The sequence below is a fragment of the Aphelocoma coerulescens genome, chromosome 19 (assembly GCF_041296385.1).
Source record: "Aphelocoma coerulescens isolate FSJ_1873_10779 chromosome 19, UR_Acoe_1.0, whole genome shotgun sequence".
In the NCBI taxonomy this organism is placed as follows: Eukaryota; Metazoa; Chordata; class Aves; order Passeriformes; family Corvidae; genus Aphelocoma; species Aphelocoma coerulescens.
In genome coordinates this window covers 6,892,032-6,917,891 of record NC_091032.1, presented here as the reverse complement: position 1 = coordinate 6,917,891, position 25,860 = coordinate 6,892,032, and the positions used below count along the sequence as shown (strand labels likewise).

Below are 25,860 nucleotides of genomic sequence, written 5' to 3'. Positions count from 1 at the left end.
GTAATTGGCATGCCTGCCATCCGGCTGTACTTCTCTTACCACGGGTGTGAAGGACACCCCGGGGTGGGGAGTGCCTCTGTGCAGTTGTCAGTGACAGAACTGTGTATTTTTAGTAAGAATCAGGACCAAACATGCATTATTCCCCCCCCCCCACACACACAAAAAAGGGCCTTCTTTGGGTTGTAGGTTCTGTTGTGGTGGTGTGAGGAACACCTGCAGGAGAGCAGGGCTCCTGTTTCCCTGTGTAAGACAGAGTCAATTTGAAATTTCAGTTGTAGCATCGATACTGAAACAGTTTTTCAAGACTAACATAAATTCTTCCGTTTATTGACCCATACCAGTGGATGTTAAACTGCTTTTGTTGCTAGACTGACTCACTGGTAGGTGTCAGGTTCTTGAGTTTTTCCTGTGCTCTGCAGCCTTTCTTAATCCTTGAGTCAGTAACAAATAGCAGGAATCTGCTGTGCAGAAAGGGAGCAGTTACTTCCAGAGTAGGAAAGAGGTGTTTCTCCCTGAAAGCAAGTGTGACAGGCTGAATATTTAGGAAGTGCTGTCTGTTGGAATATAAATCATGTGAGAAGGATGTACCCGTTTTGTTTTTTTTTTTAACCAGTCAGGAAGTTCTCTTGGACTTGTGAAAATGCAAATGTATCTGGGGATATAACATGGCTTTGTTACCGGGGTATGAAAGAAGTGAGTGTAAGCAAAAAGCATCTTGCCACGTCAGGTTACTGGCTAGACCTGTGATTTTTGTGACACAGATTGTCAGAGCTGGCTTTTCCTTCCTATAGTAATCGATTTGTGCTGTCTCCAGCTCCACTGCTCGCTAGATGTCTGCCCAGCTTCCTCGAAGGAACACTGCAGTATCCAGTAATTCTGTAAGCTGAGTAAAAATAGTGTTGTAGCTTCCCTTTAATAAAGGGGTTGACAGATACCAGTTGTAATGCAATCACATACCTTTCTAGGGTATGGAGTAAATGCTCCCTTATAGCCAAAAATGAATGGGGGAAAAAAAAAGAAGTTGTATAAATCATTCTTCCTGTTAGTGTATCAGATCATGAGCACAAAAGGCAAAGACCATCTCAGCCAGCTGGGGGGAATCGAGTGCCTGAACCCAACTCTAACCCATTTCTGCTGACGTCTGCTCTGCACGATCACTGGAAGCAAACTAGATGGAGCTGGAGATTACCGACTTTGAACCCTGCAGAAAGCACTGGCCTGAGGATACAATTTAGCAGGCTGAAAACCCCATGCTGAATTTCTGGCAAGCACTAGTGATTGGTGTGAAACACCTGCCTGTACAGCCTCTGACTTTGGGCATGGCATCATGTGAACTTCCCAGTGATCTCTGTCTAGAATAGCAACAGGAGCAAGATATGAAGGTGATCTGGAAAAGGCAGAAAAGAATGTATGCCCTGCTCTAAGGGTGGTTTTTTTTTTTTTGGTGGATATTTCTGTCTCTGCTCTTTTTTCTCTCTTCCCCAGCATTCTTGGGAAAGCCTAGTCCACATGTAGGTGTCAGAATTACAGTTCACTTGTGCCTGTGTGAAGACAAATTCATGCTTTTGCTTTTATGGGTCTGCCCTTCATCCTCTTCTGATGTGCTGCTTTCCTTTTTTCCACCTTATTGCCGCTGTCCTTTCACCCCTGTCTCCTTTGAACGTGTTCAGTATGGCTGGGGCTGAATGTGTTCACTTCTCAGAAACCTCTCAGACCTGTGTTTTGATTATTTTTTTTCCCATCAGAGATGGCTCTTCATTTATTGTTCTTTAAAGACAGAATTGGATGAAGTGATTCTCACCAGGGCTGTGTTGTTCCTCAGCCTCCTTTCTTTTCCCTGATGCTGCCCTATGTGTCATCCTGCTTTGAGAAGATGACTTCTAATCTGTTAAGAAGATGGTGCTATAAAGACCCGAACACTTAATAATGAACCTGGGCATTGAATTCAGGCTATTGTTACTATTGTCTGCAGCACAGGCATGAGTGATGCCTGGGAAAGAAACAGGAGTCAGGATGTGCAGAATGTCTGAATTTCTGTGTCTGACCCACATTTTTCAAAGTCAACAATTCTTCCTATCGACTTCCATGGTTTCTGCTTATAAATCCAAAGTTGGATGGTTCCCTAAACAAATATGTCTCAAATATCAGAGTTCATAACCAGTCAAACTAATTAAAAAATAATAATCAAAAAACCTCACTGCGGTACTAATGGTATTATACACTTTTTATTGCATATTTATTTTTATATATGTATATGTTTACATATGTGTGGAAATTTGATATCTTAAAAAACAATACTTCCTTTAATTTTTTGTCAGCTGGACATTAATGAATGTAATAACTAACAGGTTGTCTAGGGAATGGTCTCTGTGGGCCAGGTTCTTTCTATAAATAGAAGTAACTAATTACATCAGGTGATCACATGTTTACATGCAGCTTATCCAGTTTATTGGACCCCCCTGCTTGTCAGGTTGGAGGCAGAAAAGTTCTACTTCATGCCTTGGAGGGAACTTTCCTGATTCCCCATGAACCTCAGGATGGCCTGTGCACGAGGGCACAGGGAAGAGGCAGGACCCCCAGTGAAGGCAGGAAGGGAGCTGAGGTAAGGTAGATAAACACCTGCTTCCACGAGGTTGTCTTCCCAGGATGAGAGTAGCAGGAGTGGTTTCATGAAGGATTCACGTAAATAAGTTCATTGGCGTTGAAATTCACAGAATACTCACAAAATCTATGATACACTCCTGAAATGGTACCTGGTTCTTAGGAGCACGGTGGTGCTGCTGCCAGAGACTGAGACTGCTGGCCAAACCCTTGAAGTGTTGAACACTGGCAGGTCTAGATAGTAAAAATAAGCACACAGTGAAGGAAATTTTGGGATCTGGCATACCCAGCAATACTGCTACTTAAACCTTTAAGAGTTGAACTCTTCCTCCACTCTTGTAGCATCATGTAGACAGTGTAGTGTACCTTTATTTTTTCCTTGGATACATCTTGTTCCTCGCTGTCACCCATATAATGGTGTTTTAATCCTGCTTCTGTTTACTGTCTCTTGCTGAACCCTTATTTCCAGCCCTGGCCATGCTGTTGGAAAGATGCATGCTAAGCAGATGCAGCGTTCCAGATGATGGGATAATTGGTGACCTGTGAAACGGTCATTTTGGTTCCCTTCCATGCATAGTGGCAGCCAAAATAATCATGTCCTGACCTGTTTGGTGGTGTCCAGGAGTGCTTGCTGGATGTTACTAATTTAGAACTTCTTATGTGCACACTCAAGACTTTCACTTCAGTGTAAACAAAGCTGTGCTGGCTGCTGTCAAGCTTTTTTCACAGGTTCCCTCAGGAGCTGTTGCACCACAGGTAGAAGTATAGTGGGTGATGCTCTGTAGTTAATGTAAATTGTGCTGCTGACTTAAAATAGGTATCACTTATAAACAATGTGAGCCTAATTGAGGCCAGAAAGTTGCTGAAACTGTTAGTTTTAATGTGGTCGGGTCATGCTTAGAGGGCCATAAAGAACAAAAATTATCCTGGGCTTATCTGAAGTTTGGTGGTCTCTGCATTGGTGCTTGAGAAATCTTTGGCTTTTTCAGGAAGATTGTTTCTTGTACAGCTGAATGTCATGATTTATCCATGTTAATGAGCAGAACTTGGAGACTTCACTGAATAATTTGAGGAGTAACAGTGGAGGAGAGGAGGGAGGTGATAGTATTCCAAATAACCACCTCTAAGGTAACTGGAGTCTGACTTTTGTCTTCAGAAGCTCTGTGTTGATGCAAGAGTACAAGAGGAAGGTAAGGGAGTTGCAGTGGAGAGGAACTCACCGCAGGCTGCAGCTGTTAGCTTGTTTGGTGTGGTTTTATTCTGTCTAAGGTAGAGGCTCAGGGTTCCAGGTATCCTCCTCCAGCCGGGTTTGGGAGCAGCTGTGAGCAGAAGTGTGTAACTTGGGCGCAGTAAAAATGTTCCAAAAAGCTGAATTTGTAAATGATGCAACTTTCCCTGTTTCTCAATGGGGCTCTTGTAGTGCCCTGACAGTGAGGTTGGTTTCCTGGTTTGTTTTAGCTGCCATTGAGGCCCTGCTGTAGGAAGCCAGGGAGCCTTGTTCTTTATGAAGCTGGTAGAACAGCTGTAGCTCTATCCATCATAGGGATAAATAGGAGTCCATAGAAGAGCCGAAAGCCTTCTTCCCTTAACTGGCAAACATACCTAGCATCCTTCGTTATCAGCCTGTCATTGAGGTTTGGTCAGTTAATTAAATTTCCTGAGAAGGAAAAATGTGTTTGCCTGCATTTTTTCATGGTGTTACTATTTTCCCCCCGCACAGAAAAAAATATTTATGTCCGGTTGTTGAAAACAACTGACGTGAAAGACAAGTTATTGAAGAAAGCTTCACCAGGCACTGGTTTGTTTTCCTGCCACCATTATCCCAGCTGGTAGCTGGCTGTATCCTGGTGGGTCCAAAAGTAGTGTCAACGTGCCTTTGACGCAAGATGGCCAGGAATGCAGTGTGTAAATAACCTCAGGTCTGCTTATAACTGGATCCTTTGAGAGCTACGGCCCAGTTTGTATTGGAGCGGGTGCCATTCCTTGGAGCGCTTGTTTACCTATTTATTGAGGTCAGCAAAGTGAGGAGTAATTATGGGATTTAGACTTGACAACAGGCATCTGATGTATGAGAGCCCCAGAGTGTGAAATTGAAAAGCTAAGCGGCTTCATGCTATTGTTTGCTTGATAAAAACTCCTAATATGCTCTTGAAGATTTTTTTTATTTTGTCATAGCCATTTAAGTTTTATTTAAGGGATAGAGCATTGCGTTCTGACCATGGCAGAGCAGTGCTTGACAATGCATCTGATAGGAATTTCAGGAGATACTAAACTTTTTCAGAAAAAGCCATGAGACAGATATTATAATACAGCAAGTGACTTTGTAGTCAGTGTAGTGGTTTTTGACTAGGCAGTGGTAAATGTCTCCTTTAATTTTCAGAGGCTTTGTATGACTTAGTCTTCCAGGTGTTTTTGAGTCAGTCTGTGTTTTTCAGACCTGTCTTTGTCTTAAATGCAGAAACACGTTCTGCTGAGCAGGTTTGATTTGGGTCACACCAAACCCCCAGGTAAACAGCGGTGGCCACCACTCTTGTCTTTGATGACAGAAGGGGAAACTTTCTGAAATGAAGGGTTAGTGAAATTGTACTGAAAAGCGCAACTGACTGGTGTGTAGTTGAAAGGAGATGTGTTGTAACCGAAGATAAAGTGGGAGCTGTACAATTCCAGGTCCTGTTGGCAGCAAACACTGGCGGCTGGAGCTGTGCATGCTAATGAACCCATGAAAGATAGGGAGAAAAGGGCCGTGGTGCTCCTGCCAAAGTGCTAATTCTTACCTTGCTTATGAAGATCAAGTATCTTGCTCAGATTTAAAAATCAGTTTCTTTTATGCTTACAGTAAAAGGTTGAAGAATGTGGTCATACCTAGTCAATTAAAACAGCATTCTTTAGCGCTTCCCCAGCTTTCTGCTGAGACCCAGGCAATGCTCTCTGCTTGCTGCGAGGCCAGCAGTGCAGGAGCAGCCTTCATCAGTCTTTGTTAGCATGGTGAGCTGCCTTGATGAACAGTTCATTAACCAGGAGAGGCAGAATCAGTCTTTTAATACACTTGCTATCGCAGCTAGGCCCTGACAGTGAGCAGAAAACCTCAGGAGGCTTGTCTGAGTGCTAAAACCTTGCTACTGTTCTGAAATGAATCTTTCCCCCTCCTTCCACAGGCCTTTGGGTAGCAGCATTCATTAAAATGCTTCTTCAATAGTACAGTATATGTAGGATTTCATGGTTCAAACACAGCAAATGGGACAATAACATACACACTTGAAGAAGAAACCTGTTCTGACTCTTCCAGGCATCTCTCAAGGTTCACTGTGGTATTAATTGTTTCATTGTAAAATGCATAAGATTGAGGTAACAGTTAAAACAAATAACCGGAGGCATCTGGCAGCGCGTGGATCCCTGGCACGCCGCACGTCGGAATGGGGCAGACGTGTTCCCAGCAGTTCAGGCACGCTCGTCGGGAGCTTCAGAGGGTGAAATTTTACTAGGAACAAATCAAAGTCTGTGGTTTTTTTCCCCTGGGGCGTTGGGAGGGGAAAGGGGAATGGGCCAGATGAATCCATACTTGCTGTAGCTGCAGATCTAAGAGCTCGTTTTCTAGCAGGGGTAAAACCTGAGCTATTGCAGGATGTACCTTAGGATTCAGCATGGATTTATGCTGCAGCAAGCACAAGGGGATCATTTGTTACTCTCCTCCTTCCACCCCCCTTCCCTGCTTCTGTTAGCAAAAGATTAGTTTGGGGCAGGGAGTTACTGCTTCATCCAAGCATTTGAGGTGAAGCAGCCAGTAGTGGAGGCTTTGGTGCTCTCATCTAGAGCCTGATCTCTTGTTCATCCAAGCCCTCCAGGAAATGAGAAACATAAGCTGCAGGTATGTCAGTGCATATATGCAGAGCGCTGCGTTTCTGGAGCGCCTGGAACACGGAGGCCTCTGAAACCCTGCACTCCTCCTCAAAATGGCTGCCAGATGTGTTGGCTCTACTGAATTCCCCGGAGCCTGACACCAGAAATGCTGAGGTTATTACCAGCTTGGTTCTTGCTGTGTTCTTCTTTCAGTCTTCCAGGCACAGTGTTGCAAGAGGGAGTGTGACCCCGGATGGCTGCAGTACCTGCAGAGGCTGTCACTGGCACGCGGGCGAGCTTGGGGCAAGGCTCGCCGGGACTCTGTTTAAACAAAGGAAGTGTGTTTGTTTTTACAGTTCAGGCTTGGGAGCCTGGGCTGGGATCCTGTGCCATTTCCCTGTGCTAGGAGCAAGATTCCCGAGGAAGACAGCCTCTCCCTTTGCTGCAAAGCACAGCTCTTCCTGGCCAGCAAGTATGCTCTTATCCTCTCTGGCTTGTCAGGGCTGGAGACTGGAAAGCTTAACTCGGATTTGATATTTGTAGGTGCAATAAACAGTATAGAGACTCCTGCCATGAACCACAGTCTAGCTTCCCATGTGTGGCTTTCTTGGGCCAGTCTTATAAGCTACTGTACTTCTTGATCCCCTTGTAATCCAGTCAGTCCCAGTGAATCCTTGAAATCTGTTTCCCAGTCAGTAGGAAATGGAGCTTCCAGATCCTGCGATAGTACATCTGTGTGTTCAGCACAAGAGAGTAGACTTGCTAAGTAGCTGCCTCTAGCAAAAGTCAGGAAAACTTTTAAAAGTATTATCTTAAGCCACACTGCCTGGTAAATGGCTGGTTTTTGCCAGCAGGTACATTTTCCCTGCCACAGTCAGCAGTTTGCTCAAATAACAAATCTTAATGATAAAGAGGTGTTGGAAAGTACTTTAGTTAGTAGTAGGATCTGTAAGGAAAGTGTATCATCTAGCATATGCTGCTCTGCCTTTTGCTGAGGAAAAGTGTTTCTCAAAATAGCCCTCCTTACTCCTTCGTCTAATTTGCTTTGGTTTATTTCTAGCATCAAAATGAGAATGTCATTTCACTGTGATACAGCTTTTATAGTAAGTGCAGATCCATGTGAGTAGGATGTATCCTGTGCTTCGTAGCCAAGGCAAGCTGTGTATGGTGACACTTTTAAGAGTATTTGGGTTGTCTTAAGATAGAAGGTGGTTTCCACCATTAAGTAGGTGTGCCCAGGGATGGAGTACATGGGAGGTGGTGGGACTTCATGGCAGCTCGTTCAGTCGGACTCAGTGCAAATCCAGGGGATGGAAACGCCTGGATGTATGACTGTGCTTGCTGCACAGGAATCTGTGTGGTCTCACATGGAGTAATCAAGTTATTTAAGGAGGTGGAGTGTTGGGAGGGAGGTATGTGTGTGGCACACCAGTGAATCTTCCATTTATCTTTGCTGTTCAAGTCTGAGAGTGCTCCTAAACCGTGGAGCTGAGGTGGGTGTCATGGAAGACTGGCTTCTTGGAGGTGTCTGGCTAAGTGGATGTATGGGGGAGCGAATCCAGGGAGCTTCACCATAAATAAAAGGAAGTGCCTGGGAGCGGAACTGCAGAGCTGCCCTGACTCGGGCTGTGTGTACGTGAGAAGAGTTCCAGAAATGACAGTAAATAACAATAAAGCTTTGCTTTGTGTTTCTCTTGTAGCAACCCTCCGCTCAGCGAGGAGATGCTGCCTCCGGGGGAGTGGATGTGCCACCGCTGCACCGTGCGCCGCAAGGTAAAGCCTCTCAAAACAGACACAATCCCTGCCCTTCCAAGTGGCCATTTGAAACCTGAATCCTGTGGTTTATACCTACCTCTCCCTTCGTGTGTACTTAGACAACCAGAGCTACTCTTTGTGCTCGCATTTGCAAAGGGCTTTGTTAGGAAAGGGCTTAAAGAAACCTAAGAGGTCTTGGTGAGACCCTCACGATATTTTAACCTCACTACTAGGAGCTAAAACTGAAGTGCTTGATACCTTCTTGTCAATCTGTGCCTTTTAAACTGTTTTCCTGCCCCGCCATTTCTGGAAAGGAGAGAGAGCTGAGGCACAGAGGAAATGGGAATGGCTCCTGTGCTCAAGGAGGTGAGCTGTCTACAGGCAGAACGGGAGTCATGTTAATGCAGCTTTGCCATCAGGGCTGTGATTCTAGGTAATATGTGTTTTTTGGAAGTGTGACTTCAGAGCAGTTGTACATCAGCAGAGGGTGAAATCACAGTGAGTTATGATTTCCTGGGCTGTTGAACAGGATGGGGAGGAGATGATTGGGCAAGATCGTAGCTTGTCTTTTTTTTGCCTTGATGTTCTTTCTCCAGGAAGCTGTCTTGCACAATGTAAACATCTTATTGCTGTGACCACGTAAGGCTGTGTAGCAGAGGGTTTAGAAACTGCACCAAGCTATCTAGCAACTGTTCCCTTGAAGTGACACCCAAAACAGATTGGAAGAAAACTGTGTGCTCAGCCTTTTGTTCCTGAAGTGATTGCCTTGTTATGTTTCCAGGGTACTGTTCAGCCATCTGCCAACAATAGAAATGAAGGTCACAAATCGAAAAACAAATAATAAAGTAAAAAGAGAGAGAAAAGGAGAAAATCCCCAACTTTTCTATATTAATAATTGCCTGAAAACACTTTGCTTCCTTTGCAGACCATGTTAGTGATGGAGTAGATTGGTTCCTCCATACGGGTGATGCTGTCAAGCACTGGAGCAGTGCACAGCTGCCCATCCTAGGCCATGCAGCATCTCCTCCTGTTGCAAAATGGATCTTGTGGTGATGGCAATGTATAGTTTTTCTCTGCTGCACCTTGTTCAAGATTCCTGTCATCAGGAGATAGCAGAGTGTTGTTTGTACACTGTGCTTGTATTCTCAAGCTGACCGCCTCAGCCCGTCATGGGTTTGTATGCAGTGCCAGGGTTAGTAGGCTGCATCAACAGTGAACAGTCTGCTGTGGAGTTTCTCAGTGTTGGTAGCAAAGTAAACAGGTGTCTGATCTGTCAAGTGTTTAGGACTAGATGCTGTGAAATGTTGTCCTGATCTGGACTCAAGCACAGCTACCCTGAAAGGAGAGACACATGGTAATGTTCTTCCTCATGCTTGGTTCTCCTCAGCTGTTCTGTCACCTGTACTTTAGCTGCCATCAGACTGGTCTTGATCGAGACTAATGACTTCAAGGGGGAAGTTGTAGTGAGTGGCTCGAGCGTTTTCAGATGCTGTTTGTCTTCAGTCACATATTTGTCAAGGTTGATGTGCTTTGTTTGTGGCCTCCATGATAAGCCTGCCTATTCATGTCGTGCAGAAGCGAGAACAGAAGAAAGAGCTGGGGCAGGTAAATGGATTGGTGGACAAATCTGGGAAAAGGACCACCTCCCCCACCAGTGACGCAGACCTGTTGGACAGGTCTAGCAGCAGCATCAGGGCTAATGCGCATGCCAGGATCTTGGAAAGGAGAGCAAGCCGGCCTGGCACTCCCACATCCAATGCCAGCACCGAGACCCCCAACTCAGAACAGAATGATGTCGATGAGGACATAATTGACGTGGATGATGACTCTGCCATTGCAGAAATGGACTGTGGGCAGCCCCAGCTGAAGCGACCCTTTGAGCTTCTTATTGCTGCTGCCATGGAAAGGAACCCAACGCAGTTCCAGCTGCCGAATGAACTGACCTGCACCACAGCACTTCCAGGTGAGCGGTGGCTTGTCTGGTGTTGAAGATGTCTGCAGTTGCATCCTGCTGCCATCTTTCCTCTTTTCCCTCTTGACTCCATGGTAGTTGTGGCTCCAGTGGTGCTCGCTGGTGAAAGCAGAGGGTACCCCTGGCTCTCCTCCAGCTGCCCAACAGCAGATGCCTCTCAAATCTGAGCTGTGGGGACACTGCAACTACACACCATATCCATCAGGACTTGTGACAGATGCTTCTTGTTCTCACCTTGGTCTTGATCATCAATACTAAAAAAAAAATCAGTTGTCAAAATACTTGAGTTTTGATTTATGATGCAATAATATAGTAACAGTAGTGAGTAACTATATAGGATGTCACTGAAATTACTAACTGTGAAATATATCTGCTTTTAAAGACAGTCTCTGTCACTTAAGGCTAAGATTTAGTGGTTGATAGAGGTTCCTTAAGCAGCAATCTTTGACTTTTCTGTCTGTCTCTGTCTGAGATGATTATGTGTATCTATCAGAAAGCAAATCTCTGCTACGTGGATAACCCAAAGCTTTTTAAAATTACCTTTTCAGGTACTAGTAAGAGGAGGAGAAAGGAAGAAACCACAGGAAAGAATGTCAAGAAAGCACAACATGAGTTAGACCACAATGGTTTGGTTCCCTTGCCAGTGAAGGTCTGCTTCACGTGCAACAGGTACTTGTTCTTCCAGGGAAGCTGTTCAGTGTAGCTGCAGCTTTCACAGGAGCAAAGTTCTTGCTGAAAAAAAGTAAATTACCTGTTCCCTTTTCCCTTCTCCTTCATTACTTACTTACAATCCTCTAAACAAATGGGAGAATATTCAGCTTGGATAAATAACAGGTGTTTAACCACAGCAAGTGTAGGTCTGGCTGTAGAGGGTTCTAAAATGTAGCCTGAAGATTGACAAGATTGAGCCATCTTGTCTTCAGTGTTTTTATGCAAAGAAATATTCTTAAGCGATGGTGGTTTAGTAAATGGAGATGTTTGTTTATGGTTTGTGAAGAAAGTGTGCAAGAAGGTGACCTTTAGGAAATAGAAATCTACTGAGAGATTTATAAGCCCAAGGCAAATAGGAATATTGTGCTGAAATTGTAAATCTGAAAACCAGTACAAAATACTGATGGGTTTTGTCGCTGCATAAAAAAATGCATAGATCAATCCCAATTCAAAATGTCAGTGAAAATGAAACCTTTATTTCAGGAACCCAGTCAGAGTGAGTTTCTGGAAATGGGATGGAGACTCAGGTGGGCTTTTGTGGAGAACAAGTGATGACTTTGTCATAGAGCAAAGACTTCTTTTAAGCCTGGGGATTCAGATGTAGTTGTTTTTCTGGGGTTTGAGACTTGTTCTGAGAACATCTTGTTGATGTACACGTCCCAACGTCACACATTATTCCTCTAAGGAAGCTTGTAATTACCTAAATCTGAGATTTCCTTTTGATCTCTGAACTTTGCTTCAAATAAAGGCTTTTGCCTTGAGTGGGTCTTGAAGAAGATCCATAACAGATCAAGTTACAAATCAGAAATCCTGCTTTTTGGTGCAAACAACAGTATAGAGAATAAACTGAAGTGGTCAGCCAAGCTTGTCTGAATGTTCTATTTATACTGTGTACAGGGAATAAGATTTGGCTCTCTCTTTGCAGGAGTTGCAGAGTGGCACCTCTAATCCAGTGTGATTATTGCCCACTCCTGTTCCACATGGATTGTCTGGAGCCACCGCTTACTGCCATGCCTCTGGGTAGATGGATGTGCCCAAATCACATAGAACACGTGGTGGTAAGCAGGACTATGATTGCAGTATGGTAACCGGATGCTGGAGTGGAACCTGGCAGGTCCATTAAAGGACAAAGCACAACAAATGTAAAACAGCTTCTGGGCTCTTATTGCTCCCTGTAACGCTTGTAAAGCTCCTGCTGCAAGCAACGCACTCTCCAAAGGAATATGATGCTGCTCTCTGCAATAAGATATAAAGATGGGGGAACTCCTTCCTGTAACTGAAGCTGACAGCTCAGATTGTGGCTCACTGACAGCTTGTCTAGTTTTTGACTGGACTCTTTAAGATCTAGATGAGCTTCCAGAACTGGGATACAAAGCAGCACAGTGCTACAAATAGGGGAAGTAATTCTTTGCATGCTTAACCCAAAAAACTTTCATTCCAAGAGGGAGTTTTCATTTTTGGAAAAGCAGTGTACTTGAGACTTAAATACTCAGGAAACAGGGGGCTGAAACAAAGAGCTTTTTCCCAGACAAACTGCTTCTGAGAGCATTGATGCTGCTTAGTCGGCCTCTAAATGCTTTTGTATTCATCTCCAGCAATGTGCCCTTTAACAGAAATGGTTAGTGCTGCAGGAAACAAATAGTCTAAAGCTCAGCTGATGCTGTACTGCCAGTGCTACGAGGCATTATGAAAGTCTTAGGGTACCTTAGAGTGACCTGCAGATCCCTAACTCCTGTGGCATTATCTGATCACCCAGCTGAACCAGAAGAACTTGACCCTGAGTAATCGGTGCCGAGTATTTGACCGGTTCCAGGACACCATATCTCAGCACGTTGTCAAAGTGGATTTCTTAAACCGAATCCATAAGAAACACCCTCCAAATCGCAGAGTTCTTCAGTCAGTGAAGAGGAAAGGTCTGAAGGTATGTGTAAATAAACAGTGGTGGGTGAAAACCCCTGTGTATGTGTTTTAGTTTGGAAGGGAAACCAGCATACTCCTTGGGGCAGGAGGAAGAAGACAGAGTCTGAATGATTGTGTTGGTGAGAGATCTGGGAGTCAGCAGTCGCTACCTGTAGGATTTAAGAAGATCTCTTTCCTTCAACCATAAGGCTCAATTATTACAAGTAAGCACTTAAATCTAGCACAAGCATAGAAGGTACAACACAAAACTTCCTGATGGTGGCCCTACAGTCAGGTTTGAGGCTGTTTTTGCTGCCAGGATGCCTAAAAACTGCCATATAGACTTCCCTTGGCCGTTTCTTCATGATTTCTCTTACTCTGTAGCCACCATGTTGTACCAAAGTCATGCCCGACCTAAGGGAATGAAACCTATTAATTTCAGCATGGCTGCATCAATTTAAAGTACTCAGTCCTTGATACTTCTGATGTTGTATCTGCAGGGTTCCTTTGGGTGAGAAAGCAGCAAATGCAAAGTTTAGTGCTGATCAGGCACTTGGTTTAACAAGTCATTCTTGAGTAATTGTTCTCATGTGTGATCTTCTTTCTCCACAATGTAGGTTCCTGATGCTATAAAGTCCCAATACCGGCTTCCACCCCCGTTACTCGCGCCTGCAGCAATTAGAGATGGTGAGCTGATCTGTAACGGGATCCCTGAGGAACCCTTGCAGAAGCACCTTTTGAACACTGAGCACTTAGCCAGCCAGACAGAACAACAGGAGGTAAATGAAGTCAAATGCTTGGACTCTGTGTGTGTAGTTGCTTTGGTACAAAGATCCCCTTCCACTTCAGTCATGATGGAGCAGTTGTCTAGGAAACCAATCTCCAGCTCGTGTGTGAAGGTGATAGCTTTGTTTTATCTCTGACACCCTTGCCCATTAAAACTCCACTTTGACTTTCCAGGTGAGATGTAAAATTCCTCATTTGACACTTCAGGGAAGTGGTGCAATAGTCCTCTGGCCTTAAGAGTGGAGTCGAGGGCCTTCTGTCTAGACGTCATCTTTATTTCGTGGCTGAGGGGAAATACTTTGCACTTTGATTATGTAAGGCTGCTCTCTGGCACGTTTATTTATAAGCTAACGTCCCATTTCTGGGTCGCTTTTTATTGCGGATGGAATTGGACATGTAAATCAAGGTCAAATGAGTGTTTAAATCTTGTGTGAAACTCCTGGCCAGATTCCACAGTGTGAAGGCATTGCAAACAGGCTAAATTAAGTCCTTCTGTTAGCTCAGACAGGACTCTCCTGTGTGGCAGGTGCACATCCACCAAGGAGCTTAAAACTTAGAATAAATCTTTTGGTCTTCCTTCACTTTGTGTAAAAGGAAAGCGCTCTCCACCTCAGCTTTCTACTCCCTATACCTGAGATAGAGCAGCATTTCCTTCCAACGTGCTATAGAATAAGTTGGAGGATTGTGTTTGACTAGAAGCCCAAATTAGTGAAAGGTGTGTTTGTAACTGGCTGAAGAGTTGCAGCACTTAACAAGTGAAGAGAAGGAGGAGTTTGGGAGTGAGAAAATGCTGCCTTCTCCCTCCTTTAATCTCAGCCCCTCTCTGTCCTATCCCCAACATGGAGATAAACAGTACATTATTTTGGTTGCACTTTTGTACCTCTGGACAAATGTTCTCCTAGTTGTAGATGAGCTCCAGAGCAGATTCTGTAGTTCCAGACTGCATCTGAGCAGTCAGCAGCTGGATTTCCTCGAGCTGGGTGAACAGTGGAGTAACTGTAGAGGTTTGGAGCACTGCTGCCTCCAGAACTAACTGGCACTTTTTTTCTTCCTTCCAGTGGCTCTGTAGTGTTGTTGCGCTCCAGTGCAGCATATTGAAACATTTATCTGCTAAGCAGATGACTTCGCTTTGGGACTCTGAACAAACAGAGAAGGCTGATATTAAGCCTGTTATTGTGGCAGACGGCTCACTCGCCAACCCTTACCAGGCAGCTGACAAGGCACCTACACCTTCCCTCTATTCCATGTCATCCTGCACCTCAGGGATTACCACCCAGAATTCCTTGAGCTCCTCGCAATCCCAGCAGACTTTGTCACAGGAAGATGTTAACTGCAGCTCTTGTATAGATAAATCCAAGAAGGCGTCTTCTTGCGGGACCTCGAATGGGCCGACAGCCTCTGACATTAAAGTGAACGGGCCTCATTTCTATGGTGTTTCATCCGAATCCTCAGCACAGTTGACTGACTCCCAGAGGCTCATGGGGTCTGGGAACACAATACCTGTTTTGTCTCATCGGCAAACGTGGCCTCGGCCCCTCACGCCCCCAGCGAGTTGTGGACTTCTGAATCACACCATTGGAACCATTGTCAAAACAGAGAACGTAGCAGGACCCGTTTCTTGTGCACAAAGGGGTTCTGCGCCGGTCACGAGTTTGCCTACGTCCATATCGAGCTCCTGTGCCAGCCTGGAGACCACCAGCACTTTGCAAAGGAAGAATGTGCAGACGCAGATCGGGCCGCCGCTGACGGCAGAGCTGCGGGCCGGGGGGTCCCCGCTCAGTGCCACCCGGGCTCTCACCCCTCCCCAGGCTGCAGGAGATGGGATCTCGGCTGTTGGGTCCACAAACAGATTCTGTTCACCAGCACCACCTTCAGGTATGTGCTGAGCCGCTGACCTTGGCCCCAGGGCTGAGAAAAGCTCCGGCTAAACCTCGTTCAGAACCTCAAGGCAGTAGCCCTGTGCCCTCATTGGACTGGGAATCGGGCTTTCTGTGGAGAGTTTCTCAGGTCTTCTCTGTCTTAAGCCCCTTTATGGGAGCCATGGGATGTATTTTTGCTGGCTGCCTATACTTGAGAGGGAAACTCTGTCCTGACAAGCAGGATAGTAGGTCAGCTGAATTCTGGAAAGCAACAGTAGCTTTATATCACTTGGCTGCTGCCTTGCTGTTTCAACAACTGCTGCTTTAAAACCCCAGCGCTGCTGTAAAACCACTGGTTTGTTTCAAATGGCCATTTGGATTGCAAGGTAGTCAGTCCTTCTCACAAGAGCAGCTCTCTGGGATCTAATCCAGAGTAACTGTTCAGGCAGTGATTGTGTCCCCTACTGCAGGTGTTGTTGGAATCTTCAGCTGCACAGCCTTGATGTTGGAGAAATGTGGGCTTGGGAAGCTGTAGTCTGCTTAGGATCTGTTGGTCTGATACAAGGTTATGGACTTGGATATGCCAAGGATCCTGAGCTGTACCCATAAAACTTGCTAAATAATAGCAAGGTATATAATAAAGTGTATATAACCATTTTTAGTGTAGAGACATAAAGTCAAAAATGTTGACAGATGTTGGAGTAACTGCCCACAGCTCAAGTTTTGCTAGAATAAACTTTCACATATGGCATTCTCTTCCTTTTGCCTCTCTCCACACCAGCTCAACACTCAAACCAGCAAACCCTTTGTGCAGGTTGGGTGGGGGCAGTCACTGAAAAGCACATGACAGAGCTGTGTGTCACTTCTCATGCAGTTCCAACCTGCTCAGTGTCAGGCTGCTGTGGAGTGGCTCAGGTCTGGTGGTTATAAAGCAACAGGGCAACATCTTTTTATAATCCTTTCTAAAATTCCTCAGTGAGTAACTTCTGAGCTTTGCCTCGCCTTTGGAAGCAGTCCCTGGGGTACTTGGCCTCCTCCTGAATAAACTTGGTTACTCTGAGGCTGCTGATTTGACCATGCCCTGCTTAGAAATGCAAGGCTGGGAGAAGCTCTGGTAGAGGAAATGAGACCGTATTATAGAAAACTTCTTGCTTGTGGTTTGAAGAGCACTGCAAACCCTACATAATTTTGCAGTTACTTAAGATGTTAAATAATTGCCTCTGGTGCAAAGCTTGTGTTCTACAAAATCATTACTTGCTGCAGTGTCTCTTGGGAAAGGTGTAAACATTTAAATTTTCCATCTAACACAATGGATATATATATTTATAACAAAAATTGTGTTGTGCAAATTTTGCTGCCAAGTACAAAAATGCAAACTGCTCATGACTTTTTTTGCCGTAAATTTCAGTAGTTATAAGCAAACCAACTCGAGAAGATCTGGTGTTGACAACACATTACAGGGATTTTGTTTCCTGGCATTTGCCACTGCCTCTTTCAGCTGCATGGCCACTTCCAAAGCAGGAGGATTTTATTTTGTAAATAATAAAATCTGCTTATGACTGTCACATTCCTTCTGGACAATGATGTGCACCCCAGACTTTATAACAGTGTAGAAATAAAACCAGGGCAGTTGTACTTTTTACACATGTTGAGACCTAGACAAGCTACTTGGCAAATGTCTCTTAGGTTTAATAAATTCTTCAAGCTCCTGGGGAGCTGGTGCTCATCTTTCCAGTGTCACCACAGGGAGCAGGAGACTAAATGTATAGGTCAAGAATTCCTCCAGAAGCCGGAGATGAGGCAGAAGCCACGTTTGGCTCTGTGCTGGAGGCACACACAAGCCTTTCTGTGAGCAGAAGAAAGCTCCTGGCCTCTAGTTCAGGCCTTTTTCGAAGCATGACTCTGAGCAAAATGAGTCATTTGGAGCAGCTTGGCAGCTGAGGGCAGCCTGAGGGCTGGGTGCATGTCTGGTGAACGTCACAGTGACATCTCTTCTCTCCACCATCTCTCTCTGTAGATGGTAAGGTCAGTCCCAGCACCTTATCCATAGGAAGCGCTTTAACTCTACCCTCATCACTCACTTCAAACTCTGCAGCTATGTTGGACTTCACCAGTTCCCTGAAAGCGTTTATGGACGGGGGTGAGTATTTAATTCATCATCAGTCTCTGCTAGCCCTGTGTGTTTGCTTCCCTAAAGCATTCCATCTCTGCTTGAGGAAAAGTTCCAGAGATAAAGAAGGGTTGCAGTCAGGTGAGGGAGGGGCTGGGTGTACATTACCTTAAATATGTCACATGCTTCCCTGCTCCTAGGGTTGCCAAGGCAGCAAGGCCAATGAAGTGTTTCTGCCTGAAGCTTTTCTGGGGAAGAATCACAACTGGGCTGCTTTCCAGGTGGAATTCACATGCAGAAACCTGCAGCCCTGCCATGTTGTGGTGTGAGCTGCAATCCAGAGCTGCTCCTGGCGGATGTAAAGTCCAGCAGCAATAGATCTTGTAGGAGAGCAGTCACCTGAGTGGTGGTGCTCCAGTGGGTCCGTTAATTTTATAATTTATTTCTGCTTCTGTCAGTCTCCTAGACTGGCCTGGTTTTTATTTGCTTTCGTTGCACTTGGGAAGAGATGCCAGACATTAGCAGAGTGCCTTCAGGAGGATATTGCTGAGCAGCAATCATCAGTAGCACAGCCAGGCTGTTGCCAGAGATGACTCCTACATCTGAAATCTGAAGAACAGCCTTTCTGGCATTGCCAGTGTGACCCTTCTTTTCTTGAGTGAACCCCAGCTGCCCAGCCCACCCTCTCTGCTATTGGGAAAGGCTCTTACAGCTCTTCCTCTTCTCCTTTCCATTTTAACTCTCATTCATGTGGAGAAAGCTCTTGGAAGAAGAGGTTACCCAGCCTCCTTGCTGCAAGAAAGCAGACCTCTGTAAGGCTTTACAAATATAAACAGAGTTATCAGAAGATCTGCTCTAAAGCTCATTAATAATATTGTCTGAATTGCCCTGTTTGTTTAATTAACCCTGCTATGGGCACGGGACTCAAGCATGAGCCTGCAGCAGCTTCAGAGGTGCTTACAGTTCTCCTCTGTGATGCAGGGCTGGACTTTCTAACCAGGTAACAGAGCTTCAGAGGAAGGACACAACATGCTGCCCAAAGGGGTTCAATGGCCACCTCTGCTGACTTGTTGATTCTGCGCCAAAACAGCAGATTTTCAGCTTTTATCAACCCTGGTTCCCCCAAACTTCTGCTTGCTGCCTCAGCTGTAGCTCTCCAGCTGTGGCTGCAGTCTCCTCACACTCTGCTCATAGGAGGTGATGTGAAGTAATAGCTCACCTATGTGTAAGAGTCTTGATACTGCAGAATTGGTCGAGTCTTTGCTGTTGAAGCAACCAGCAGGTTTGAAAGTGGGACAGTTAAATCCACTGCAGCTCAGATTGCACCCTTTCCCTGAATAACCTACTAATTGCTTTTTGTTTATTAACAGAGATTGAGATAAATATGCTGGATGAGCAGCTGATCAAGTTTCTGGCCTTGCAGAGAATACATCAGCTCTTTCCTCCCAAAGCTCAGTCTCTAGCGAGCAGTGTCAATTCCCATCAGCAATCTCCTGTGGGAAACCACATTGAAGGTAAGAGCAGCCCTAGAATAGCTGGGTTATGTTGAGCCATAGATTTTGGGACTGCCTTGTCTATTCCTTGAAGGAGATTTCCCTCTTCTTCTGGGATCTGATGCTGCCTTTCATTTTCTTTTCTTCCCATCCCCCTGCTCTGGATGTCCACTGACCAGAAACTCTGTCAGGTTCCTCTACTTAATTATTTACAAATTTGAGCAATGTTAATACTTTTAGTAGCTTCAGATTTTCTGCTGGAAATGTTTAGTGAAGTTGTGTTTTATTCATCTTAGAATTAGCAAGAGATGGGAAAGTTCATCTCAGGTGCTTGGTGGCTTTTCTTTGCCCTTACTTTTGAGATGGGCAAGAGAAATCTGGAATTCTTGCTCTCTCTTTCTGGAGGAGTTGCTTGTGATACAAGCACAAGAACAGGAGGAACTGGGGCACAGAATATATGCATGACATTGTCATTGCCTGTTCAGAATGTCATTGTTAAGCTGAAACCACTAAATATGACTAATGCCAGTAATGGAAAACAACATGTGTTCCTCTTGGAAATCTCCAGATTCCTGAGTTTGGCTTTGTTTATTATCACTGGTATCACCTAAAGCTGCAGGGTGAACATGGCTTCATGTTCCTCTGCATGCAGCCAGTCAGTTCAATCTGCTTTCAAGCACCAACTGGACAGCCTTGCTGTGGAAGCAGTTCTCTGCTCCCCCTCTGCTGGGCCTGGGGCTAAATATCCCAGATAAGATCTTTGGAAGTCAGTCAGTAATCTTTTTCTGAAGCTCTGTGCTTGCCTGCTTTAGCATCACAGCATTCCCTAAATGCTTTGTCAGTCTTCTTGTGATGGCTGCTGCAGGACACAGCAGCAGGCTGTGGTATGAGCTGCCTTCCTGGTCTGGAATTCTTCAGCAGTCTGCCTTTCTCAAGGCAGATTGGTGCTGTCTTAACCCATCACCCTTTTTGGGCAGGAATGATGCATCCAAGTGGCTGCTTAGCGTTGCTGATGAAATGTTAGATCCAAAGGCTTTAGTGAGCCCTGCAGAGCCAGGCAGCTGAAAGGACTCATGCAGGGCAGCCAGGCAGAGGTGGGACCTGTGATGCCACTTGGTGTGGCCACTCTTCTTGATGTAGGTGCCTCTGCAGTCTTTCGTAATCCTCCTGTTCTGTTCTTTGATTTCACCCTCTTGGTGTAACGCTGTCCTGCAGATGTGGTATCAGGAGAGGCTCAAACTCAGTGTATAAGGGGTTTTCCTCCAAAAGACAGTGCTGAAATCCTGGCTAGGCCTGTGTGGCCCCATGGAGTTCAATATGTGTTCCACAGAAGAATTTTCTGTCCAGTTAACATGGGCATGTGAGTGTGTGATTTGAACTTGGAGCTGCTCAGGAGGCTCAGCCCTGGCCCAGCCATTGTCAAGTGTGCCATAGGGACTGACCCGAGGGTAAAAGAATCCACTTAGTAAATCATCTTGTCTTGGGAGCTGGGTTTGTCCCTGACAAGCCCCGTTCAGCCCAGGTATTTTTCCTGCAGCTTCACTAGAAATGAAATCATGGCTGTTAAGTTGGTGAATTCACCAGTACCAATTCTTTTTAAGTGGCACTTTGAGAGCAAAAACTGAGCTCTTTGATTATCCAGAGTAGAAGAGATTAAGAAAGAAACCAGTGGTAGAAGGCTTGTGTGTTTCTCAGCGTGGCTCCATTGTGCACACTCGGTGTTAATGCTCCCCCATTTGCATGGCTTGTGTGGGTTATGGAGAAAGCAATTTTCTCTGGCAAAAAGAGGTTTAATGCACAAACATTCCTAGAGGGCTGGGAACTGGTGTTTAGACCAAACTGACTGCATCCTCCTTAGGATCTGTGCTTTCTGAGCTGGGGACACTGGGGTCAAGCAGCTTTCCCAGCTGATAACATTGTTCAAGTAAATCCTTTTTATCTTGCAGCGCAAAGAAAGGAAGTGCAAGCCCGGGCGGTGTTCTATCCTCTGATGGGCCTGGGGGGTGCAGTCAATATGTGCTATCGAACCCTCTACATTGGGACAGGTGAGTAGTTTTTTCCTGCCCTGACCTTTCAGAATCAGGGTGGTTCTCCCTGACCCTCCCTAAGGTGTTTGCCAAGTGGGTGTCAAAGGAAACAGACTCATTATGGCCACTTGTACAGGGATTCTGCACTACCAAGAAGTGTGGAAATCCCCCATCTGCCTGAATCTGTGTGGGTGGCAGCTCTGTCACCTGGTGTCATAACTAGAACAGCTGTCGTGGAGTTTTAATGCCTGACTGATGGAGAGTTATGGTTTGCTTGCAGGTTTTGTTTCTTGTTGCTTAGATTCTTCTGGTGCTGTGGGTAGACCCAGGAGCACTGAAATGCTCTTCAATCTTCGTGGAGCTGCTGGCTCCCTTCCCCCACTGAAACTTTGTTGGTGGCTTATGGAAGCATTATTCATGCAGTCCTGGGAGCAGGACAAAAGCAGTTGCTCCCCTGTTGTTTTGCTAATTGAAGTTTAATTCTGTCTGTTGTTCTCTGCTGCCTGACAGTTTGGTTTTTTTTTCCCAATACAAACTGAGCCTGTTTTGTCCTCCCCCATGACAGGAGCTGATATGGATGTGTGCCTTACAAGCTATGGTCACTGTAACTATGTGTCTGGCAAACATGCCTGTATATTCTATGATGAGGTGAGTGCCTGAGTGATTCTTTATTATTATTATTATTATTATTATTATTATTATTATTATTATTATTATTATTATTTGGTGTGCATGGCAGTGGGAGCTGGAGATGCAGGCAGCAGGTTGTCTTTGTGTGGTGCTCCTTTTGTGGACTACAAAGTAAGAGCCAGGGCTGTGAATGGTTTTACTCCAGTGGAGGCTGTGTCAGCGTTTTCTGCCAAACCCTTTTCTGAAGCACAGAGTTCTGCCAGCACGATTTCTCTGAGCTAACTGCCTGTGGGCAAGGACTGGCCACAAGTCAGCACTGTCACTGCTGGTGTCTAGGGAAAGAAAAGGACACAGACATGGTCTGATACTTTTTGATCTGGAAGTGTTGTTAATAAAAGCTAAACTTTAGGTGTCAACATCGAACCTCAGCTGGAACAAACCAGGGAACTGCTCTGAATCCCGTGTTTTCAGGTGTGATGGGGGAACGAAGCTTTCATAGTGTCTGCAGTTCTCTATAAATTATTTATTTAGCTAAAACTTCAGTTAAGCTCACAGCATAAACAGAAACCTACAGTTTCTACTTAGCTACAGCCCAGAGATTAGTTTGTTCTTGAAGTAAACAGACCAGCGGGCCTGCCAGTAACAGCACTGCTGGAGATGTCTCCTAGCATGGAAATGGTCTTTGAAGCAAGATCGAGCCTTTTATATCACCATTTGTCAACCAGCTCCAGAGCAGGATCCAGGATTAACCCACAGCCAGCTTTAGCCATTCCTCCAGTGCCCTGCAAGCTACCAAACACACTCACTAATGGGATGCTGACCTTAAATCTGTGTGGAAGCATCTCCTCACAGTGGTCCATCATAAATCAGGCTCCAGGCACTGACCTTTGACCCTCTAGCAGGTCTCCTATGGCTGTGGTCACTCTGGAGAGGGAGAATTCCCCTTCCTAGAGCTCTCTCTGCAGGTTCTCCTTCTGCAGTGTAGCAGGTTACTTCAAAACCTACTCCCTTGTGCATGTGGAGTTTTTGTAACTTGATTAAAGCCTTGTAGTCCCTGAGGGGCAAGGTCTTGAGCTCTCGGATGATTTCTGTGAGCTAACCTGAAATCTCCTCCACTCTGTCAACATCCTGCACAAAGCTCAGCTGAGCGTGACGCCGCTTGTGTAACGCTGCGTGTCACAGTAATGTCTGCTGGCATTTCAGCGTCTGCACAAGGCCTGTGAATCCCAGACTGCTTCTGTCCTGAGGCTGCTGCACCACGTGGCAGCCCGCTTGCCATCTTGTGCTTGCTTTCCAAAGCTTATCTCTTCCTGCTAGGCACAGGTCTTGGGCCAAGTTTGCATCAGGTGTGCCTGTAAAATGCTCGCTTTTGTGAGCATCAGCTTAAATATCCCATTTCCAAAAGATGTGTTGGTTCAAGTGCAGTAGGAAAAACCCATCTCCCTTTGGCCCTCCTTCTCTGCCAGGAAGCAGCTCCTGCAGGAAGGCTGGCTGTTCTGTGAGCAGGGGGATTGGGTTGGTGGTCTCTGAAGCTGGAGGAGATTTACCAGCTCTTACTTGGTCAAGAAGGGGTTGTGTTTCAGTGCTCCAGAGAGGTGTGTATGGGCAGAATCCATTCATTCTGACTGTCAGAGGGTGGGCTTAGATAGGGTATTAGGAAGGAATGCTTCCCTGTGAGGGTGGAGAGACCCTGGCACAGGGTGCCCAGAGAAGCTGTGGCTGCCCCATCCCTGGCAGTGTTCAAGGCCAGGTTGGATGGGGCTTGAAACAATCTGGGATAGTGGAAGGTGTCCCTGCCCATGGCAGGGGCTGAAACCAAGATACTCTTTAAAGTCCCTTCCAACCCAAACCGTTCTGTCTTCATGTCTTTATTCCCTCCTGTTCCCTTTCTTTTCAGAATACAAAGCATTATGAGCTGTTGAACTACAGTGAGCATGGGACGACTGTGGACAATGTTCTGTATTCGTGTGACTTCTCGGAGAAGATGACACCCACTCCTCCCAGCAGTATTGTTGCCAAAGTGCAGAGTGTGATAAGTGAGTGTTGAGGCAGCACCAGCCCCATGTGCCCCCCACAGCGAGTTAATTGAGAGAGGGCAGGAGCAGGTGGAAACCAATTCCTTGTTGATGCCCCTTGTTCTGCACAGGCTGGTGCACCCCTTGCAAAAAGGGGAGCCTTGCCACAGCCCTCAGCTGGGGTTATGCAAGACCTTCCTCTGAAGCCTGGAGAGCTCTGTGCTCTGACCTAAACCCCACTCCAGCCTCCAGTGCTGGAGTTACCAAGCTCCAGGACGCAATGAGCAGCCAGTTTGGAGCAGGCCTGAGACATTTCCCCATGCATGTCCTCCGTTCCCAGCCTGTGAGGAGATCTGGGCTGTGCTGCAGGCATTCCATCCCTGCATGGCTCACTCCTGCTCTCCACCTGATCAGCTTCCTCTTTTTGGGCTGCCAAAATAGATGTGTAAACGCCTCAGCCTCTCCAAATCTGTGAGCAGATTCCCATTTCCTTTTGATCAGCTCCTCACTGCAGACTGAAATCCCCCACGGCTGGAGGATCTTACCCATGAAGCACCTCAGCAGTAACCCTTGTTGATGAAAACAAGCTGCTGCTGACCTGCCCAAACCTCACCATTTTATTTATTCTTTTCCAGAACGACATAAAAGCAGAAAACAGGAAGAGGAGGCGCATGAAGAAGCTGCTGTGATGAATGCACAGGCACAAGGGCAGCATCGGAAACCCTGTAACTGCAAAGCCAGCAGCTCCAGTTTGATCGGGGGCAGCGGGGCTGGCTGGGAGGGCACGGCCCTGCTCCACCACGGCAGTTACATCAAGCTGGGCTGCCTGCAGTTCGTTTTCAGCATCACCGAATTTGCGACCAAACAGCCCAAGGGGGACACTGCCTTAGTACAAGATATGGACTTGGAGGAGAAGCTTTCTCTGAAACCCCACCAGGTGCCCGTGCTGCGGTCCAACTCAGTTCCCTAGGAATTTTTAGGAAGAGAGCTTTTTGGAGTAAGGAAAACGCCCTCAGACTCTTTACAATGCAAAAATGTACAAACCAAGGTGGGATTTTTCTTGTGTCGGCCCAGAGACTGTTCACACGCCGTTTGCATGAAATGAAGAACGTTTAACTTTTTTTAATTTTTCTTTTTTGCTCAAGTTTTAGGGGCATTTGCACATATATTTGTACTATACATTTCATTTTAAAAGGAAAACTGCAGTGAGAGCAGGACGTGTCAGAGCGAGGGGTGACCGCTGTCTGACTCGAGGACTCTCTCTGACAGATAGTTCCCATGCAGTTGTAAAATAATCAGAAACTTGTTCTATTTTGTGCCAGTGACAATAGTTTTATATTAAAAGAGAAATACAGTTTTCATACAGCAAATCTATACAATATCATTGTTTTATTTAATGTAAAGAAGCGCTCTTCTTCCCACAGTTATTTTTCCCATCCCTCCCTGCTATGGTTGCACTACAAGTAGCTACTGTGTATTATGGGCAGTGAGAAATGAGTTCTTTTCCTGGTGTCCATCCTATTTTTTATTTCAAATAAGGAAAAGTGTTGGATTCTGTGTAAATACATCAGTGATGGCATTTTTCAATGTTTTAAAGCTGTGTACAGTGCTACATGTGGTATGACGTTCCTCAAATTGTCTATTGTAGCAGATCGTTTGTCGTAACCTGTCTGTCTCTTTTGTTTCTCTGCCACCTCCCCGCAGCAGAACAGCTAGTTCCACTGTACATAGTAATTGTAACGTTTTAGACTTTACAGAAACTTTCCTGTATTCTGTATATAAAAAAAAAATACTTCACATTCTGTTTTCTCGATTGTCTGTCTTCACTCGTGTCACCACAACCTGGAGCTTCCCCCAGAGTGTCTGACTGCAGAGGAGCCTGAGCTGGGGGACAAGGCTGGCGTGGGATGGGATGGAGGGACCCTGGTGTCCTGCCTGGGATGTGGGAGGATGCTGGTAGGGAAGAGGGTGAGGACCGGAAGGTGATTGAATCATGGAATTGGTTGAGGTGGGAGGGACTCTTGAAGGTCATCAAGTCCAACCCCTGCAATGAGCTGGGACATCTTCAACTCAGTGTGGCCCGACCTTACTTCAAATGTTTCCAGGGATGGGGCACATCCAGTTCTGGGCTACTCAGGGTAGGAGAGACAGCTTGAAAGTGTCCT

The 25,860-nt window shown here is 45.8% G+C and overlaps 1 protein-coding gene across 1 annotated transcript in view; it reads left to right on the top strand.

Moving 5' to 3' along the window:
• The window catches only part of PHF12 (PHD finger protein 12), a 32,189-nt gene extending 6,697 nt beyond the window's left edge, over positions 1 to 25,492 (top strand). Inside the window, exons 3-15 of the mRNA XM_069033452.1 lie at positions 8,139 to 8,211; positions 9,769 to 10,156; positions 10,714 to 10,834; positions 11,802 to 11,934; positions 12,633 to 12,797; positions 13,393 to 13,554; positions 14,620 to 15,436; positions 17,438 to 17,560; positions 18,901 to 19,044; positions 20,970 to 21,068; positions 21,616 to 21,698; positions 23,578 to 23,716; positions 24,331 to 25,492. Coding sequence (XP_068889553.1) covers positions 8,139 to 8,211; positions 9,769 to 10,156; positions 10,714 to 10,834; positions 11,802 to 11,934; positions 12,633 to 12,797; positions 13,393 to 13,554; positions 14,620 to 15,436; positions 17,438 to 17,560; positions 18,901 to 19,044; positions 20,970 to 21,068; positions 21,616 to 21,698; positions 23,578 to 23,716; positions 24,331 to 24,665 — 2,782 coding nt within the window. The 3' untranslated portion in view covers positions 24,666 to 25,492. The remainder of the gene's footprint in view (positions 1 to 8,138; positions 8,212 to 9,768; positions 10,157 to 10,713; positions 10,835 to 11,801; positions 11,935 to 12,632; positions 12,798 to 13,392; positions 13,555 to 14,619; positions 15,437 to 17,437; positions 17,561 to 18,900; positions 19,045 to 20,969; positions 21,069 to 21,615; positions 21,699 to 23,577; positions 23,717 to 24,330) is intronic.
• The last annotated feature ends 368 nt before the right edge of the window (positions 25,493 to 25,860 follow it).